Source organism: Carcharhinus amblyrhynchos, chromosome 8 (genome assembly GCF_965287045.1).
Source record: "Carcharhinus amblyrhynchos chromosome 8, sCarAmb.v2.hapA, whole genome shotgun sequence".
Classification (NCBI taxonomy): Eukaryota; Metazoa; Chordata; class Chondrichthyes; order Carcharhiniformes; family Carcharhinidae; genus Carcharhinus; species Carcharhinus amblyrhynchos.
Genome location: NC_137331.1, coordinates 30666744 through 30687950, shown reverse-complemented (window position 1 = coordinate 30687950; position 21207 = coordinate 30666744). Strand labels below are relative to the sequence as shown.

Below are 21207 nucleotides of genomic sequence, written 5' to 3'. Positions count from 1 at the left end.
TTAAATGTAGAACAGCCCAAACTGAGGAGCACTGAAAAAAAAGTCTTTAAAAGACTACAAGGCATGTGATAGAAATTCACGATCAGCTCACATGGCTTATATCATCTACAGGTAAAGCATTTTACCAGCTGTGCCAACTGCTTAAACTAGAAATGCTGTGTGGTTTTTCTTGGTTACACTGTAAGCAGCAACATGTGCCAGATGTCACTAACGTTTATCCCCTTCCCCGGAGACAGAGGTGTTCAAGTAGTTAAAGCTGCTTGCAGGCATTACAGCCACCCTGACAAGGAGGACCTGAGAATCGGTGAATGGAAATTAAAAAGCTTTTTAAATAAAAGCAAAAAAAAGACAATTAAATCATGGGATGAAGTTTGCAGCCACAATGGAGAGGTCATGCAACCATTGTTAAGTGACAGTATCCCGCTGTTGCGTGCGTTTCTAATACCTGTACTGGCCTTCACTCTGGTGAGACAGAACATATTTTGTATACACCAGCTGTGAAGGATCAAACTTACTTTCAAAATCCAAGAAAAAATGTGAAGCATTGTGGTCTATGTCCCTGGTTAGCACCTTAATCAGATTACCCATGTCAGCAAACCTAAAAATAAAATGGTAAATCATTTAGTTCCAACAATTCTCAATAGGGCCCAGGGTTCAGTCAATGCTGGCTCTATGGGGTTCCACCCATCGAATGTGGTTTTTCAGAGATTTGCTGCTGCTGAGGCGCAGTTCCTTGAAACAAAGCCTCAGTACGATCACTGTCCTTCTTGAAATGTTGCTGTTGAGCCACATCGGAGAGAATAAAAACATCTTTCTCAGAAGTACTTTCATACAAATTGCCTTTACGGAAGTTGACTTTAGCTAACACATAACTGCACGGCACAAGTTCACTAACCAGATCACAGTAAAAGGGCTTAGACAGTTTAAATAGAAAGCAGCTGTTGAAGAAATGCATTTTTTGCTGTTATAGCAGTTAATAAGAATTCTCTCCAACCAAATTCAGGATTATTTTCTTTTTACATTTAATTAACTGAACATGAGCTAGGAACACCTCGCCGCATTTTAACCAAATTTAGTTTTTAAACACACAAAAAGTGAGACACACTGTGTCGCTGATCTTCCAATATACTGCTCCAGAGAGTTAACATGCAGTTTCTTTTTGCTATTTGCCATTTGGCAACTTCTCAATGTCAGCCATGCCTTCAAGGCAGTGTTTCAGTTCATCCACACACTAAATCAACTTTAGCAAAGGCCACGGAATTGGTCACCTCTTCATTCTCTCAATTTAGGAATAATGTTTTTCTCCTGATATGCCATACTTTAAGAGAAAGACCAAATATATTTGTGAAGGGGTTAAAATCTTTGAATATCATAGGGTTCACCTGTGAATTAAGTACAGCATAGTTTCCTGGGAAGCTGCTGTGAAGATGGTTTCAGTGCAGTTCCCACACTTGCAGATGGGCAGCGCAAACAGGTTAACAAAGAGACAAGAGAGAGTGAGAACTTTGATAACCCCAACATGGTAGCCATAACAGCAAGATTGTGTAGCCATGTAGGTATACCTCATTAGTAATTAATCATAACTATACAAACATATAGAGGCTGTAACTGGTTAACTATATTCACCTGACATAAATGAAGTAATCAGAATTATTACTGGATTGGGTTGCAATTGGATACCAATGACCTCAGAACATATGTTTACTTGTAATTAGTATATGCAAATTAGATGCAAGATAAGCAAGGTATAATTGTTCATACCAAGTATCACTCAGTAAGACTGTACGCCACCTTGTGGAAGGTAGACTTCCTCTCTATAGCTTGAATAAAGGCTGATTTAACACTCAGAAAGCTTTGTCAAGGTTACGATGTACAAATTTCACTGGATAGCAGCAAAATTCAGTAATATGAATAAAATTATTACTCTGTACAAATTTACACATTTAAAATGCATGATACTTCTACATTTTAATGCAGCTAGTGCTGGAAATAGAAAGATAACTGTTAAACAAAACAAAACACCCAAAATACAACACAGACCCACAAAGAATAACTTCCCAAAGCTAACAGACAATTCATCCAGTATGCAAATCCTGCTGCCTTTGAAGGAATATGATAACCAGGACTTTAAATGGTTTCCCACATCCCAGCCAAAACGCTGCTCGCAAGTCTTTTTTAAAATTAAATTTATACCCATTGGTGCTTTTCAACATTTGAAATAAACAATTCATATACTTTGCAAAATGGCTGCATAAAACAAACTAGAGATTTTATACCTCTAGCCTTTTTGCTTCCATTCTCTCCTCTCCTGAAAGGAGTAATTCATACAATTCCATACACACCAGGTGTGAGCAATTCTCATTCACATTTTGGTCAGAATAGTGACCTTTGACTTTCATCCCCAACCCAGGGACACTGCGATCATCAGTGGCTTCCCATCACTGCCAGGTTAAGACTACTGATCAGGGACTGAATGTAGCACCACAAATCTATGAGGTGTGACACCACAGTGTTTCCAGTTCAGGATTTTAAAAAATATATTGAATTTAATTTTAATAATGCTCCTTATATCCCATAACCTTGAAAGAATAAATGCATATAAGTCACATTGTTCAAACCCAAGAATGTAAATATAGTACCTAGCTGCTTTTGATATTACCCTATGTGTACAGAGGTCCTTGTTGCACAGAAAGCAAAAACCTGCTCTTACAATTGCCTTGGCATTATTAAAACTATACAGTGATCAAAGTTAACCTAGTGTGCAGAAAAAAACGAACTTCTATAATGTTTAATAAATGTACAGTGAAGTTTCAAGAGAACTTATAATTCTTTATAACCTCCTGCATACACATTTGCCAAAGAGCAGTTATAAACCAGCTCCTTCAAATCATTTCCAAATAACTCCTTGGGAGGTTAAAACATTTCATCTTAAAACACTACAGTTGATTGAACTCTCAAATATATTTCTGATCAATTCTAAGAACACATAACCAAGAAAGAACGTTACACCATCATTCCCCACCCATCCCCACCCGGATTCTATCAACTTATATTGTTGTGAAAGATTCAACCACCATTAATAAGCGAAAATAATTTAAACCAGTTGATATAATAATTGTCTTGTTCATATTGTTACCAATAGAAGATATGTCACCAATGGTGGCGCGGGGGGGTCTCTCTGAAGGATGAAAAGATACAAATTATTCACTACAACAATTTTCCTTGAAGCTTTGTTGTAGTCAAGGCACAAGACCTGTCCTGAAATTGCTCAAAGGTTGCTAGTTTGCATCATTTGTTTGTTAAATCATCAAACAACTAATTATACAGCACTGTCACACTGGATAATAACTATCACTGCAATGTTACAAAGTTCGGACAATATCAACTTATCAAAAAGAACAAACATTTACACCTGATAGGCATGAATGATGTATTTGCTGACAATGTGTTGGGTGCTGGCTGGCAAGGGCAAAGATTCAGAAACCTCCATTATGTGCTTGAATACTTGCTGGTTTTTAGCAAGCTAAAACAATGCCATTTACAGCAAAGGGGACGTGTACATTTTCCACTCTTTGTCTATCCTACCCTCACTTCTAGGTTATCACTAAGTCTAATGTTTGCTATTGGTTATCTAGAATAACTAACACCATATACTAGGAATTCCAGGAACAGCACAGCTTACCATTAAAGTGTAACTGCATTGCCAGCTTCCTCCTGACTACAGCATTTGTACAAAATCACAATGAATAGCTATTCCAATGGTTGAAAATACAAAATGTTTCAATAGTATCAGGATGGAGACTGACCCCTTGATAAACAAGTGCACATTCTCATTACCCATTTCACATAAACTTGAATAGGTATAGTGAAAAAGATTGCACAGGACGAGCCAACTACCTTATTAAAGATATTCAAATGCAATGCCATGCCATGATTAATTTCAAGAAACTTCTTATCCAAGTCTCCTGATGAATAAAAAGGCATATTGAATGTGCAAGTGAAAGCATGTTAGGGGACTTTTGAGAGTGAGAGAGAGACAGTACAAGATCATGTACAGGGGGACAGCAATATATCATACCTTGAATCCATGCAGCAGAAATTGACATATAGTTTATAAACTGCTGTGCTATTTGGTGTAAAGTTGGCAATCAAACTTAGGGAAGTGGCATAAGACAATTTTAAGGAAATAGTCCAAGACACTTGGATTCCACAGTTGTAATATAATTGCAAATAATTCAAAGTGATTCAAGAACTTCAGCAATTAAAAATCATAACAGTATCTCTAAAAAGCTTCATTAGTACAAATGATAAATTATATACCAGTACTGCAATATTTTGTAATTTTCTTACCAAGAGGGAAGAGTACAGTTATGTGTGGGTTGCAAATAATATCAACTGCATCCAGTCACAACTTGCCCACTTCAGCAAGGTACCAGAGGGCTGCCCCAAGTATGAATTGCCATCTGAGGTAATGAAGGAGAAAAACATTAGGAAAAATTGGGGAAGAAGAAAAGTATTCTTCACACATAATTTGAATAATTAAGCTATGACCTCACATGATTAAGTCCTCCCTTCATTCATCCAAATTGTTTTCAGTAAATAGCTAACAGTTTCCTCTCATTCATCTTTCCAATTCTTCCCCTTTCATTCCATTTTGAATGTTGAGGTCTGTTACCAATAGGCATCCATCACCAGGAAAGCTTGCTCAAGTTGCCAACATCGTGGTGTTGTTCTCAAAGCTTGTACCTGTTCTTCTTCCTAACTTATCAGTGTAATTCCTCCTTTGTCTCCCTCTTGCTCTGCTGCCGTCAACTACACCAGTCACTGCCAGATGTTCTATCCTAATACATACTCAAGTTTATCTTGGTCATAATTTGTAAAAATTCTCCTTGTTTGCCTATGTTCCACTTTTGTGCATTGTCTGGCTAAACCTCAACTGACATCTCAGTTTCTTCGTAGATCTTCCTCTGTGTCTGCTGTGTGACATCTACATATCTCAGGTTTTTTTTATATTCTGTCCACCTACAGAAATTCCTGGTAATTCTGACGTCTTACCAATAATTTCAGTGTAGAAATGCTTGTAGATGCTTGTTAAAAAATCCAGAGTTTAGGAATAAGAAAGAAACTCATGCAGAATTCTTGAATAAGCATCAAGGCAAATTGACATATGGAATTCTTGGCAAACTTACTGAAGCAACTATACAAATGGTTTCAAAAAGCAACTAGATGTGCTTCTGTAGAAACAGAAGGCATTGAGTAATATGTTGAGAAGGTGGGTAGGTGAGATTGAAATTTATCCAAAAGTAAAAGCTTATTGGGTACAAAACAATTTCCTTTTCCTTAAATTTTATATTCCCTTGCATACCAAACTGATTTTAAATCGTCCTTCTAATCTGTCATGATTATGGAAGGTTATTAGATTAACTGTAGATGCTCATGTGTTTCTTTTAAAGTTGGAATGAACTAGATCATCCTGAAATATTCCAGCTAGATATTTACAATATTGTTAAAGGTATTTCATTCATATTTCTCATTATTATTACTGGATGAGAAATAATACTTTACTATATAGCATAACTTGAATTTTCCACACATTTCTTTCAGCTATCTTACCCTCTATCACAATTGCCAATGACTGCAGCCAATCAACAAACATCTTCAAAAATGCCACCAATGTAATTTCACCCTTGACCCACAATGCCTTTGCCAAATCAAAGACAGATATCAAGAGTGAAAATGGCTACCAAGCCTTGCTGAATGTTCAACATTGAGCATTTTGTAGTTTTTGGGTCATTTATGAACAACGAACATACTTTACAATGGGAGTCAATTAGATAGGTTCCAGCCAATCTAAAATTTGACATGTGTAATGGATCAAAGGCAATAAAAATTATGTATCTAATAAGTTAAAAGAAAATGGTTCTGGGGAAATTGTTTAATAAAACAAGAACAATGCAAAATTAAGTAGTTTACTTGAGAATGCAGGTGGACTGTGATCAGGAAATAAATCACAGCAACAAGGAACACCCACATGCAGATGATGCATGCACAGTGCACATTTTCTACTGCAGGAAATACATCATGGACACCTTTTTCTGTACTTCATTTAGGCGATTTTACTTATTTTTCAGCATTTCCCAAAATTGGCTTCTATTTTTTATATTTAAAACCAGGCATAAGGCAACAGTTGGGCCTTTTGTTCATGAAAGCGGAAGTTGTGAATGATGGAATTTTACTGTTTTGAAATTTGTACAAAATAACTTGAAGAAATATGGCTAATATACAACATCTACAACAATTTTGCACAATGCATTCTGAAAAAGGCTTGGGCTTGAACCAATGGTGCCAATAAATTATCAAACAATAAGCTGAACAGCATGACTGAATTTTACCAAATCTTACAATGTTGCAAGAAAAGCAAGAGTGAAAATTACCTAAAATACAATGTAATTGTGGGAATGACATACAATGCAGAGAGAAGAGTTTTAAAATTGATCCAGGATGCAGATGGTGGCAAATCCAATTACACCAATATCATGAAATAAAACATCCAAGAGCTCCATGATACCTAACTTAGAATCAGGTTTTTTAAAAGGTGGAGAGACAAGTTTTTAAGAGGAGACAATGTGATTCGTTAAGAACAAACTGATGGCCCGCACTGAGAAAAAAAATGTTATCCATGTTGCAGGGTAGTTAGGAGACTTCTTGTTTAAACAAAATAAACAAAATAAGAGGAAAAAAAGGTGTGTTCTTAATTTTGTATAACTACATCAAGATGTTTTGTGCCAACTGAACCAAGTGAAACTGATCATAAGTATTAGTCTATAAATTTACTTTATTGTGGAATGAACAGTTTAAAACTTTGCCAGAAATATTTTGAATGAGATATACAACGGAAACCTTGTCTCTCAGGTTGGCAAAAATCATCCTTCCACATTCTACCGTCCATAAACTTGGTCATCCAGAACATTACTGCCTATATCCTTACTCACACTTTTACCTACCACCCCTAGGCTCACTCACCTATGTTGGCTCTCAGTCAAGCAACACTACAATTTTGAAATTCTCACTCATGCTTTCAAATCACCCCATGGGCTTAGTCACCCCATCTACGTAATCTCCTCTCGTTCCACTACTCTCCCAGGATATTCGCACTGCTCTAATTTGGACTTTGAGCATCCCAGTTTAATCACCCCATTACTGGTGGTTGTGCCTTCAGCTGCCTCAGCCCCAAACTCTTGAATTCCCTCTCAATCTTTCCATCTCTCTACCTCAAATTTCCTCCTTTAAACTTATTTACTTTACTAAGCTTTAGACCATCAGCTCAAACGTGCCTTAAATAGTTCGGTATCAAATTTTGCTTTATAATTCTCTTGTGAAATGTCTTGGGACGTTGTTTTCTCAGGACTTCAAAACGATGGAATTATATATATATTCTTTAGTATACATATAATGTTTCTAAAACAAGTTCCCATTATTTCACTTATTTTGTATCTTTCACTATCAATACTGGCCTGTCATCCAAAGTTTCTGAAAAAATTAGTTCCTGCAATTAGGCAATTTTTCTGATGAATAATGATGGCCATCACTGTAGATCTTGATTGGCCACTTGGACCTGCATTCTCCACCCATATAAACAGCATCACTATTCATAACTGTTAACAATCCAGCTGAGATCAACAATTCCACATTCAGGGAATGCTCTTACTGAACACAGAATTAACTGAAATCACCCAGGGTTGTTGTGACATATTAACCAACAACAAGAGCCTTACCTCAAATCTGATCAATTTTACTCAGTATGGACAATTGTTTTATACGTACCTTAAACAGTTTAAACATTTAATTAAGTCTTGTCCTAACGGAAGAGATATTATTTTAGTCTGAACATAAAAATGATCAGGCACTCTGAACAATAGCATATCTGAGATGGTAAACTGAGATTTAGCGCCACCATGTGACAACATACAAAACAATCAGGAACATTTGTCCTAATCATAAAGTAGGTCTGTTCACTTGGCAGGATTCAGGCAAGCTGTACCATAGCTAAGCACATCTATCCCCAGCACTTCACTTAACACACATTAGCAATGCAATCTGCAAGGAAATTACATCAGATCAAGATTTCAGATTTTAGAAGCATCATTTTCAAAACACTAATATTTTATTTGAATGAAAAGTAGTCCATGGACATTAAGCTAGATAGATCAGAGCATTTGCAAATTGCATGATTAGAAACTTAGTGCTTCCCCAACAGTAAGTTTAGTTAGTGTAAAACCGAATGCCGAATTGAACAGAAAGTAGGTTGTACAGATCAGATGAAGTTCTAAAATGTGTGAAGAGGTGGGACTGGATAATTGCATACACTGAAATCACACAGAGAGCACGTACTAATATGCAAAACTTGTATTCCACTTGCTTTGATATAAGCTATCTTGAATTGTTCCAATTCCATAATAAAAATGCTAAAGGAGTTGAACCTTCCTAAACTGAAAATATCGCATCAGCTTCTAAAAGTCATCTGCCAAAATCTGAATATTGGTATTTGTTTATGGAAATGTCTAAAGTGTCGATTAGAAATATCATAGTACAATTCATCAATGCAAAATTCACCATTGCTGGTTTTGGGAATAAGCATTTATAATATGGTCTACATTTATCATTTTAAGTATAGCACATTTTGGATGCGTGTGATAAAGCTGGTGTTATATTTCGCCTTGTAAAGCCTGATTTAATTCATTTTGACTGGAGATAGTATAAAATGTTTCCATTTTCAGGTTGAATACAGTAATGCGAGATCAACCCCAAGAGACTGCACATCTAAATGCTGAACTGTATAAACACTCTTGGTTTCACTTGTTTTCAATCAAATTTCAAATCTCTGCAAGATGACAATAAGCTCAATACATACAACTGTTTGGAAATACTAACAGTAAATATTAGAGATGCATAACAGGTCAGGCAGCATTGCTGGAGAAAGAAAAACAAGTTGTAGATTCATGTTGATGACCTTTCATCAGAAATGAAAGGTTATTGATCTGAAACTCTGGGCAAATTTTCCTGTTCTGCCCACCACAGTAGTCGGAGCGAGTGAGAGACAGATGAGAACATAAGAAATAGGAGCAGGAGCAGGCCATCTAGCCCCTCGAGCCTGCCCCGCCATTCAATAAGATCATGGGTGATCTGTCGTGTCTCAGTTCCACATTCCCGCCCTCTCCCCATAACCCTTAATCCCCTTGCCTATCAAAAACCTATTAACCCGCGTCTTAAAAATATTTAGCAAGGCAGCCTCCACCACTTCAACGGGCAGAGAATTCCAGAGGTTCACCACCCTTTGAGTGAAGAAGTTCCTCCTCAACTCTGTTCTAAACGCCCCCCCTTTATCTTGAGGCTGTGCCCCCTAGTCCTACTGTCCTTTCTGAGCAGGAAGAGCCTCTCCACCGCTATCCTATCCATCCCATTCCTCATCTTATATGTCTCAATGAGATTTCCCCTCATTCTTCTAAACTCTAACGAGTACAAGCCTAGTTTATTCAGCCTCTCCTCATAGCTCAACCCCCTCAGCTCCGGAATCAGCCTAGTAAACCTCCTCTGCACTCCCTCCAAGGCCAAAATATCCTTGCGTAAGTGCGGCGATCAAAACTGCATACAGTACTCCAGCTGTGGCCTCACCAGTGCCCTATACAGCTGCAGCAAGACCTCCCTACTTTTATATTCAATCCCCCTCGCTATGAAGGCCAGCATCCCATTTGCCTTCCTGACCACCTGCTGCACCTGCAAGCTGGGTTTTTGCGACTCATGCACAAGGACCCCGAGGTCCCTCTGCACCGTCGCATGCTGCAGTTTTTTGCCACGTAAGTAATAGTCCTTCCTACCATTATTCCTACCAAAGTGGACAACCTCACATTTGCCAACATTAAATTCCATTTGCCATTTCCTGGCCCATTCACCCAGCCTATCTAGATCCTTGTGTAGACTCTCCACACCCTCCGCACAATTTGCCGTTCCACCAATCTTGGTGTCATCAGCAAATTTCGACACCATACACTCGGTTCCCTCCTCCAGATCATCTATATAAATGGTAAATAGCTGAGGCCCCAGCACCGACCCCTGGGGCACTCCACTAGTCACCAACCGCCAATCCGAATAGCACCCATTGACCCCCACTCTCTGCCTCCTATTTGACAGCCAATCTCCTATCCACGCTAACACCCTACTCCCAACTCCATGCCCCCTGACCTTCTGTAATAAACTCTTGTGAGGCACCTTGTCAAACGCCTTCTGAAAATCAAGAAACACCACATCCACCGGCTCTCCTCTATCCACCGCCCTAGATACATCCTCATAGAACGCCAATAAATTCATCAGACACGACTTCCCCTTAACGAAACCGTGCTGCGTCTGCTCTATCAAACAATTCTCCTCAAGATGCTTCGCTATTTTCTCCTTGATCACGGATTCTAACATTTTACCTACAACAGACGTTAAACTAACCGGCCTATAATTCCCTGCCTTTTGCCTGCCACCTTCTTAAACAACGGTGTAACATTAGCCGTTTTCCAATCTTCTAGCACTTCCCCGGAATCCAGCGACGTTTGGAAAATAATCACCAAGGCATCCACTATCACCTCCGCCATTTCTTTCAGAACCCTTGGATGCATTCCATCCGGTCCTGGGGACTTGTCCACAATCAGTCCCTCCAGTCTGTCGAGCACTACCTCTCTAGTAACAATAATGTCATTCAGGCCCTCCACTCCTACCATCTTTCCATCGCTAACACCCAGCAAATTATTCACGTCCTCCTCCGTGAAGACCGAAACAAAAAAGTTATTCAAGGCCTCAGCCATTTCCCCATCCCCTACCACTAAGTCCCCCCTCTCATCCTCTAAGGGTCCAACGTTCACCCTAGCCAGCCTCTTCCTTTTTATATATTTATAAAAACTCTTGCTATCCTTTTTTATATTAAGCGCTAGCCCAGCTTCATAGTTTATCCTACCCTTCTTTATCAACTTCTTTGTCATTCTTTGTTGACATTTAAACCTCTCCCAATCCTCTTCTCGCCCACTACTCTTAGCATGAGGGAATGGTCTGTAGACTTTCTCTCTCCACAGATGCTGCCCGATCTGGTGAGTATTTTTAGTATTTCCTGTTTATATTCGAGATTCCTAGCATCCACAGTATTTCGCTTTTCTAGAAATTATAGCCTTAATTTTAAACCTTGCTACCCCGCAAAGGGCAAAAAAAAACTCCAAGCAAACTTAACATATGCCCAGCAATTCATAGAATATAATCATTTAATTGTTGCGTTGCAGAAGGAGGATGGTCAACCCATCGAATCTGTGTTAGTTCTCTGCAAGAACAATTTTGATAGTTTAAAAGAAACTTGGGCCAGCAGCAAGACTCGGCAAAATGTAGACGGGAGGCCTAATCAACATTCAAAAGTAAACCGAATTGTATGTCAGGGGGCGTTCAGCAGTGGTCTGAGGTGCAATTCTCTAAGGCAAGCATCAGATCCACTTGTGGGCTACGCGAAACAGGAGAGCTTCACCCAGCCTTCAACTTCCTCCAGCCACAATCATGATCTCTCAACACACCTCAATGTTCTGTTTCAAATTCACTAAGAAACTAGTACTAGTCTAACTATCAAGTGATTTTGTAAACGTCATTTTCAATTATCATTACTACTTTATTGGCCAGAAGAGAAAGAAACAGAGTGACAGAATTGAAAAGTTGAGAAACGATAAGCTTGCATCAAACCTTGGCTAGTTACACCTGGTATACTTTGCACAGTTCCAGCTTAAAAAATTGCAAGGAAGGATATATAGATCCACTGGAGAAGGTTCAAGAAAGATATACATGGACAATACCAGTGGTTCTCTTTTCTCTTGAAAAGACAAGGCTGAGAGGTGACTGAATAGGGGTCTTTAACGTTGTGGAATTTTGATATAATACACGCAGAGAAGGACAGAGAGAGTTTTGAATCACAGGGAACAGCAAAACTAGAGGCCATCAGTGCAACACTGGTACCAAAAAAAATCAAATACAAGGTAGAACTTAGAGGCCTAAATTTTACATTCCAGAGTCAGGAATGCACATAAAACTGTGTCAGGCATGCATCCTGATATCATTGCACACGTGTGCAATATGAAATATTAAGATTGGTGGGCATGCACTAGAATTGGAGCTGTGCCCACTGACAATTAGAGGGTCAATTAAGGCATTAAAATCCCTATTGATCGAGATTTTACATTACCCATGCGATTTCACACTCGCTGCACAGGCAAAACGGGCAGGCAGGCAATGTGTTTTTTCATGATGTCATCCAAGGGCAGGATAAAAAGGGTCCAGGCCAGCAAAATTGTGAGTAGTTTAGGGGATAGTTTGTTGATGGTTGCTTAGTGAAACCTGACAGCTTTAGGGGGGATTAGCAGGGTAAAGACATGGGGCTACAGGGACAGGGCCTGGATGGGATTGTCGTTGGTGCAGGCTCGATGAGCCGAATGTCCTCCTTCTGCACTGTACAGATTCTATGATTTATCTCTGTTTTTCGCTTCAGTCTTTACATAGACTTAATTTCAGACTTATTGGGGTCTCCAAGGCAAAGATTTAGGCAATGTGGAGCCTTCCAGTCACCAGACAGCTTTCTGTTTCTCTGGTGATAGGGGTTATTTAATCCATGAATGGGAGCTCCTCTGAGGAGGAAGACAGGGGCAGAATGTAGAGGAGGCCAGGCGTCTGCAAGCAACATCCAAGGGAGCAACCTGAGGGAGGACAGACACAGGCATATAGCTAGCAAGGTAGAAGAGGCCGCAGAAGACCCCACTACCCTGCTCCCAGTGTTTCCAGGCAGTGATCCAGCTACTACAACATTTCTACTGCTATGGGAAGCTGCACCAACCTTGCAGGGGGCACAAAGACACAGAAAAAGACCAAGGGTCTACAGGAGTGGAGACAAGATGTGTCATAGAAGTCTCAGCCTCACAAGGGAGGCTTTGTAGTACCTGTGCAATGTCCTTATGCATTTGGTGCCACATGGCAGTGGAGGGCACCTCTCCCTGAAGCCATGAAGGTCACAACAGCTACGAACCTCTACGCAACAAGGTCCTTCCAAGACTACACGGATGGTCGGCATGGAATATCACAGCCATCCTCCATCCACAAGTGCATCCATGAGGTTACGGATGCGCATCATGCTAGGGCTCTGGACTTATCATATGTGCGTAATGATACCAGGATGCACACCTGATGCAGCTCTATGTGCATCCCTGACCCTGGAGTTCTACTTTGTATTTGACTTTTTTTGGTACCAGTGTTGCATTGATGGCCTCTAGTTTTGCTATTCCAAGTGACTCAAAACTCTCTGTCTTTCTTTCTATGTATTATATCAAAATTCCATAACTTTAAATACCTCCATTAGGTCACCCCTCAGCCTGGCCTTTTTGAGGGATACCACAAGCTACAGGAATGGTTTCTTGGGGACAAGGAATATCCTCTCAGCTCTTAGCTGATGATGTCAGCGCAGAGGGCAGAGATTGCAGTGGAAGCCAGCGAGAATCATTCTTACAGTGCCACCCATTCTGTAATCGAATGGTGCATCAACCTCTTAAAGATGAGGTCCTGCTACTCAACAGGCCCAATAAAATCCTCCAATATGGCCCCTGGGGAGGATATCCCGCATTGTTGTGGTCTGCTGTGTCTCATACAACCTGGCTCTGCAGCACAGTGATATCATTCCTGAGGGCAGCCTCGAGAAGCGGCACGTGGCTTCGGACAAGGAGGACGTTCAGGAAGAACCCACTGAGACCAGGCAAGGGTGAGAGTGATGTCCTCAATGCTTCCTGCTCTATGGAGGAGGACTAGTTTATTATCCGACATAGTGATACCTGACGCCCCCTTCCTGACTCCCAGAATGTTGTGACTGCTCTACAATCAGGAAATTAAGATGGCTCAGTTCTGAATCATTAGGCTGCCTGCTGTTTGGTCAATGCAGGAGGGTGATGATGACTTGCAGTGAGGAACGCTAATGTGATGCTCCTCAGCTACTGGTGTCTGATTCTTGTCTGCTGCCAGTGCGTTGACTCCCGGGCTCACGTCTGACGGAGGTTCTGTCCGATATTCTTTTGTCCCTTTGCTCTAAAGGGGATTAGGAATGAGGATCTTGGATTCACAGACTCATGGTGATGCACCTTGGAGAAATAATGTAGGGGGGAGTTATGTGATAAAAGGTAGACCTATAAAGAGTATAGAAACGCAGAGGGACCTGAGGATGCAAGTGCACAAGTCTTTGAAGGTGGCAGTGCAGGTGAAGAAGGTTGTGAAGAAAGCTTATGGTATGCTAGCCTTTATAGGAAGGGGACTAGAGTACAAGAGCTGGAGTCTAATGTTGCAGTTGTATAGAACGTTGGTTAGGCCGCATTTGGAGTACTGCATCCAGTTCTGGTCGCCTTACTACTGGAAAGACGTGGAGACCCTGGAGAGAGTCGGAGGAGGTTTACCAGGATGCTGCCTGGTATGGAAGGACTGGGATATGAGGAAAGGTTGGGCAAATTGGGGCTGTTTTCCGTAGAAAGACGGAGGCTGAGGGGAAATGTAATAGAGGTATATAAGATTATGAAGAGTATAGATAAACAGTGGGAAGCTTTTTCCTAGATTGGAAACGTACATTACGAGGGGCCACGGGCTTAGTGGGGGGGGGGGGGGGGGGCGGGCGGGCGGGCGGGGGCGGGGGCGGGGGGTGCGAGGTATAATTTGGATGTTAGAAGGAGGTTTTTCACACAGAGGGTAGTGGGGGTATGGAATGCTCTGCCAAGCAAGGTGGTGGAGGCAGGCACGCTGGAGCTGTTTAAGAGTTACTTAGATAGGCACATGAGCGGGATGGAGATGGAGGGATGTGGAAGACTGTTTTAAATAAGGAGCGCCTTGGGACGTCCCTGGGAATCAACTGATTCCTATGGACCTTCCAACATATTTTCTGGCTCACTTGTTTAACTTTTGAGCTTCTGGGGATTCCCTTGAATGTTTGTATAAGGATGTGCATGGTATTGATGTTTTTCTCTTTTAATCCACAGGTGCTTCGGTCCGCCTTGTTGTCCAACAAGGGGCATACACGCGAAGGTCGTACGAGGGCTGCTGTTGGATGTTGAGAATAGCCTAGTACTTCACGTCGTGAGTGTACGCTTAAACTGGATCAGATGCTGGGCAACACGACAGCTCAGTGACTATCACTGTTTGCTGTGCAGATACATGGATTTGGGCCAGTATCTGTGGGAGTTTGCGCATTCTCCCCGTGCTTGCATGGGTTTTCTCCAGGTGCTCCTGTTTCCTCCCACACCCCAAAGATATGCTCTTAGGCTGATTGGTGTAACAAATTGCCCCTAAATTAGTCTTCCCCCAATGTGGAATGCCATAAGCATAGACCAGGGTCATGGGTGGAGAGGGGACTCATAATGTTAAAATGGCGGCGTGGACTCATTGGGCCGAAGGACCTGTTTCTCGTGTTGTGTTGTTCTTTGTTGTTTGTATGCCTGAATTCTATCACTGCGAATGAAACATAATAGTTAATTCAGTGACATGTCCAGATTTAACAAATGTGAATGCCTTCCAACTACCTGTGCCTGACTTCATCCATGCTATGCCCCTACAATTACATGCATTTGTGTATCTTCCCATTATGTTTAGGTGTATTCCCAGACTACACATCAGAGGTGGAAGCAGCCTGCTGCTTTCTACAGCCTGCCGCCTGAAATGCCCTTGGTGGGCGTCCGCTGGAGGGCCGGGACTTGGAGGTCTACTTTCGGGTGACATTGGTCGTGTCGTGTCACTCTGTTCACCCACGGTGCCTGTGTTGAGCCGGCCTCAGGAAAGGGGGATTCAGATTGGCCAAGCACTCCTGGGTCTCTGGGGTGGAAGGCCTGGGATATGCTCCAGCAGATCCTCCTCCCTCTCAGTGCTTGTGGGCCCCTGGGTTACTCCATGGAATGGAAGGGCAACTGGAATTGGCTCCAGAAAGCTCAAAGCCATCTGCATTGGGAAGGGGGTGGTGTTTATTGCTACAGGAAGCTTCACATTTATAATATAACAAAATCACAGTAACATTCCCTATATTTAAATTTACACATTCAAAACAGCTATACTCCATTTCGCCTGCTGGTGGCACTTTTGAGCTTCTAATCAAACATTCTAATCAATGTCAACTGACCATGTTTTGTAACGGTATTTCTAGCCCAAAGCATTTCTATCTTATTTGACGTACCTGTATTGTGGAATCATGAACAAAGAAAAACTTGGGATCAAAAAACCATGGGGTCCAGAGGATAGCAGAGTCTTTAGATAGCAAAGTGGGTGGACTGACCAAGAATATAACAAAGCTTGATAATTTCAATTTGTTTCAGTGTTCAGAAAGCAGCCCTATTTTTGTAACGTGCCGGACCCAATGAATTGCAGTATTTGTTTGAAGCAAACCAATTTTAATATGTACTAAAATCAATTTATATTGAACCTATTTCGTACCTTTAATGTGCCAAAGTGCTAAAGGTAGGATTCTCCACTGGAGTCGGACTGCAGGCTTTGGACCAGGGAGGAAGCAGAAATGAGAGGAAGCCCAGCTAAGGTTGACTGGAGTGCAGGTTGTTCACGGGGGTGACCCAAAAGAGACACAAAAAAAACATGAACTTGCTCACATTAAAATCAGCTGCATAGAATTTCTGAGTGCGCTCTTCCAGAGCAGTACTCTGCATTAAAACTGATGAGTTTAATTTCCAAGTTGGAAGTTACTGTGAACAGTATTGCAGCTCCCTACAACCGGGAAAATTTTAAAAAATCAACTTCTTATTGCATCAAAACTACTCTCAATTGTAGTGAAATTTCAAACAGTTGATAGGGTACTAGGGTACTAAAAGGAACGGCAAAATAGCAGATACATTAGTTGTAATTTATCAAAATTCGCTGGACTCTGGGGAGGTGCCAGCTGATTGGAAAACAGCTAATGTAACGCCACTGTTTAAAAAGGGAGGTAGACAAAAGGCGGGTAACTACAGGCTGGTTAGCTTAACATCCGTATTTGGGAACATGCTGGAATCTATCATTAAGGAAGAAATAGCAGGACACCTGGAAAAGAATGGTTTAATCAAGCAGATGCAGCATAGATTCATGAAGGGAAAGTCACATTTGACGAATTTACTGGATTTTTATGAAGATGTAACAAGTGCGGTTGACAGAGGGGAACCGGTGAATGTGGTGTTTTTAGATGTCCAGAAGGCATTCGATAAGGTCCCTCACAAAAAGTTGCTGCATAAAATTAAGGTACAGGGAGTTGGGGGTAAAGTGTTAGTGTGGATTGAGGATTGGCTATCTAACAGAAAGCAGAGTTGGAATAAATGGGTGTTTTTCCGGTTGGCAGTTGGTGACTAGAGGCGTGCCGCAGGGATCGGTGCTGGGGCCTCAACTGTTTACCATATACATAGACGATTTGGAGGAGGGGACCGAGTGTAGGGTAACATAGTTTGCAGATGACACAAAGATGAGTGGGAAAGCAAATTGCGTGGAGGACACAGAAATCTGCAGAGATTTGGATAGGCGAAGAGAGTAGGCAAGGATCTGGCAGATGGAGTATAACGTTGGCAAATGTGAGGTTATCCACTTTGGAAGGAATAATAATAAAATGGACTATTATTTAAATGGTGAAAAATTACAACATGCTACTGTGCAGAGGGACCTGGGGGTCCTTGTGCATGAATCACAAAAACTCAGCTTGCAGGTGCAGCGAGTGATCAAGAAGGCAAATGGAATGTTGGCTTTTACCAAAAGAAGGATGGAGTATAAAAGCAGGGAGGTCTTGCTGCAATTGTACAAGGTACTGGTGAGGCTGCATCTAGAGTACTGTGTACAATTTTGATCCCCTTATTTACGAAAGGATATGTTAGCTTTGGAGGGGGTGCAGAGAAGGTTCACCAGGTTAATTCCTGAGATGAGCGAGTTAGCATATGAGGAGAGATTGAGTAGACTAGGCCTGTACTCATTAGAGTTTACAAGGCTAAGAGGAGATCTTATAGAGACATATAATGAAGGGGCTAGGCAGGGTAGAAGCAGAGAGATAATTTCCACTTAGAATGGAAACCAGAACGAGAGGGCACAGCCTCAAAATAAGAGGGAGTCAGTTTAGAACAGAGTTGAGGAGGAACTTCTTCTCCCAGAGGGTAATGAATCTTTGGAATTCTTTGCCCATTGAAGCAGTGGAGGCTATCTCATTACATGTGTTTAAGTCACAGATAGATAGATTTTTGACCAATAAGAGAATTAAGGGTTATGGGGTGCAGGCGGGTAAGTGGAACTGAACCACTATCTGATCAGCCATGATCTTATTGAATGGCGGGGCAGGCTCGAGGGGCTAGATGGCCTACTCCTGCTCCTATTTCTTATGTTCTATTGTACGGATAATCTGCTGCTAAAAGAAGAATCCTCCTTTGTGTTTGGGGGGGCGGAGGGGTGAAGAAAAAATGTCCTGGAGCTCCTGAAATGTTCTCTTGATTTCAATAAACACATTGCTGCCAATAACAAGAAAGCTACTTTGTAAGAGGAGTTATGAGCAGCTGTGCAGGGAAGTTGAAATACATTAATAAAATTCCCAGACTCTGGGGAGCCACCCTGCAGTTACTGCAGGGAGCTGGTTTTAATACATCTGCTCTACTTCTAACTTTAGAGTCCCATTCTCCCAAGTGCAGCTTTGCACTTGTGCTGCTGCTGCTGCTGCTTGGCACAGAGGCTTTGATACATCAATAAGTGAGTTAATTTCCATAAACTTGCTCCCTCAAGACTAAGACTTCAAAGCTATTTGATACATCAAAGTTTGAAAATTCCAGACTCCACTGTATTTTTTTTAATTGCGATTCTACTTTTCAGTATTTTAGTTGGGTAACAAGATTCAATTGCAGATGCACTAGCATACTTATTTTTATAAAAGCAGCAAATTTGAAACAAAATATTTAAATGGAAACATCTAAGCCCATTTGCAACAAATGTGTCTTAAATAAGAACATAATCTTACCTTCCATAAAATGATTTACAACTCTTAACTACTGCTTTAAATAATTTAACTAAAATGGAGTGAATAATTAAGCCATACAGACAAGAAGTGCTTTGGCTTTGCTTTGGTAGCTGATCTCAGGGAAAGATAAATAAGCTTCGAGGGGCAGCACGGTGGCACAGTGGTTTGCACTGCTGCCTCACAGGACCAGGGGCCCAGATTCAATTCTAGCCTCAGGCCACTCTCTGTGTGGAGTTTGCACTTTCTCCCAGTGTCTGTGCGAGTTCCCTCCGAATACTCCAGTTTCCTCCCACAGTGCAAAGATGTGTGGGTTAGGTTGACTGGCCATGCTTGATTGCCCTTACTGTCTGGGGGGAGGCTAGCAGGGTAAATAAGTGGGATTATGGGATTATTGGGTCTGAATGGGATTGTTGTCAGTGAAGACTCTGTGCCCCCTTGTGAGCACAAGGATTGGCAGTGACAGTGTCACAAATGTCCACTGTCTAATAAAGATCATTTTGACAAAGTAAAACCAGTAAAAACATGTTCTAGAACAAGGGTTCAATGTCCTCTGGAAAAAAAGTAAAAATGGCAGGGATGGAGAGATATTACAGTGCAATATATGAAAATTACATTTTGTGAGCAATATAGTTAAAGAATGCAAGTGCTACAAGAAAAACACCAGTTACTTTACGAAGGAGTAGAGTACCAAATACTAGAATACCAAAACATCCAGTCAAGAAGCATCAACTGCACTTCATGAAGCACTCTCAAGTGCTTCTGTTGTTGAAAGCAATACTAAATGGAATCAAGAGGATACTTTTAAAATGTCCAACTGTCTTTTTTCTTAGTGACATTTTCTTCCACATCATAAGCACATACAAACAGGCTTACAAAAAAAGTTTCTTTAATATGATCATTAAACGAAAATGATGTTGGTGCATTTGTTTACATAAGCAATCTCTGACCGACAGATCAGCACAATACATGTGAGTGCCCAGAGAGATGGGAAGAAAGCAAAAGAAGGAAGTGAAGCCAGAGAAATGTGTACAGACCAAGATAATACGAACATAAGAACTAGGAATAGGGATAGGCCATCTAGCCCTTCGAGCCTTCTCCGCCATTCAATAAGATCATGGTTGATCTGAAGTGGATCAATTCCACTTTCCCACTTTCTCCCCATAACCCTTAATTCCCTTGTCTGTCAAAAACCTATCTACCCGTGACTTAAATATATTTAGCGAGGTAGCCTCCACCACTTCAACGGGCAGAGAATTCCAGAGATTCATCACCCTTTGAGTGAAGAAGTTCCTCCTCAACTCCGTTCTAAACTGCACCCCCCCCTTATCTTGAGGCTGTGCCCTCTAGTCCTGCTGTTCTTTCTGAGCGGGAAGAATCTCTCTACCCCTACCCTATCCATCCCTTTCATTATCTTATACGTCTCTATAAGATCCCCCCTCATCCTTCTAAACTCCAACGAGTACAGACCGAGTCTATTTAATCTCTCTTCATAGTCCAACCCCCTCATCTCCGGGATCAGCCTAGTGAACCTCCTCTGCACTCCCTCCAAGGCCAAAATATCCTTGCGCAAGTGCGGCGACCAAAACTGCACACAGTACTCCAGCTGCGGCCTCACCAGTGCCCTGTACAGTTGCAGCAAGACCTCCCTGCTTTTATATTCTATCCCCCTCGCTCTTAAGGCCAGCATCCCAATCACCTTCTTGATCACCTGCTGCACCTGCAGACTGGGTTTTTGCAACTCAAGCACAAGGACCCCCAGGTCCCTCTGCACCGTAGCATGCTGCAGCTTTTCGCCCTTTAAATAGTAATCCCTCCTGCTATTATTTCTGCCAAAGTGGATAACGTCACACTTGCTAACATTGTACTCCATCTGCCAGGTCCTCGCCCACTCGCTCAGCCTATCCAGATCCCTCTGCAGACTTTCCACACCCTCCGCACAATTTGCTTTTCCACTCATCTTTGTGTCATCAGCAAATTTCGTTACCCTACACTCAGCCCCCTCCTCCAGATCATCTGTATAAATGGTAAATAGCTGAGGTCCCAGCACCTATCCCTGCGGCACTCCACTAGTCACCAACTGCTAATCAGAATAGCATTCATTGATACCAACTCTCTGCCTCCTATTAGACAACCAATCCTCTATCCACGCTAACACCTTACCTCCA

The 21207-nt window shown here is 41.5% G+C and overlaps 1 protein-coding gene across 13 annotated transcripts in view; it reads right to left on the bottom strand.

Annotated features, from left to right (window-relative positions):
* The window catches only part of fam49bb (family with sequence similarity 49 member Bb), a 194963-nt gene that overhangs the window by 47256 nt on the left and 126500 nt on the right, over positions 1 to 21207 (bottom strand). For 9 of the 13 annotated variants that reach the window (XM_080193839.1, XM_080193838.1, XM_080193834.1 and 6 more), the window contains exon 3: positions 4351 to 4463. The exons of 3 other annotated variants lie outside the window; for them this stretch is intronic. Coding sequence is in view for 1 of the 10 variants with exons in the window: in XM_080193846.1 (XP_080049972.1) it covers positions 516 to 588 (73 nt within the window). In the remaining 9 variants the exon portion in view is untranslated. Of the gene's footprint in view, positions 1 to 515; positions 599 to 4350; positions 4464 to 21207 lie in introns of all 13 variants that reach the window. One more of the 13 variants, XM_080193846.1, reaches the window with a different exon arrangement.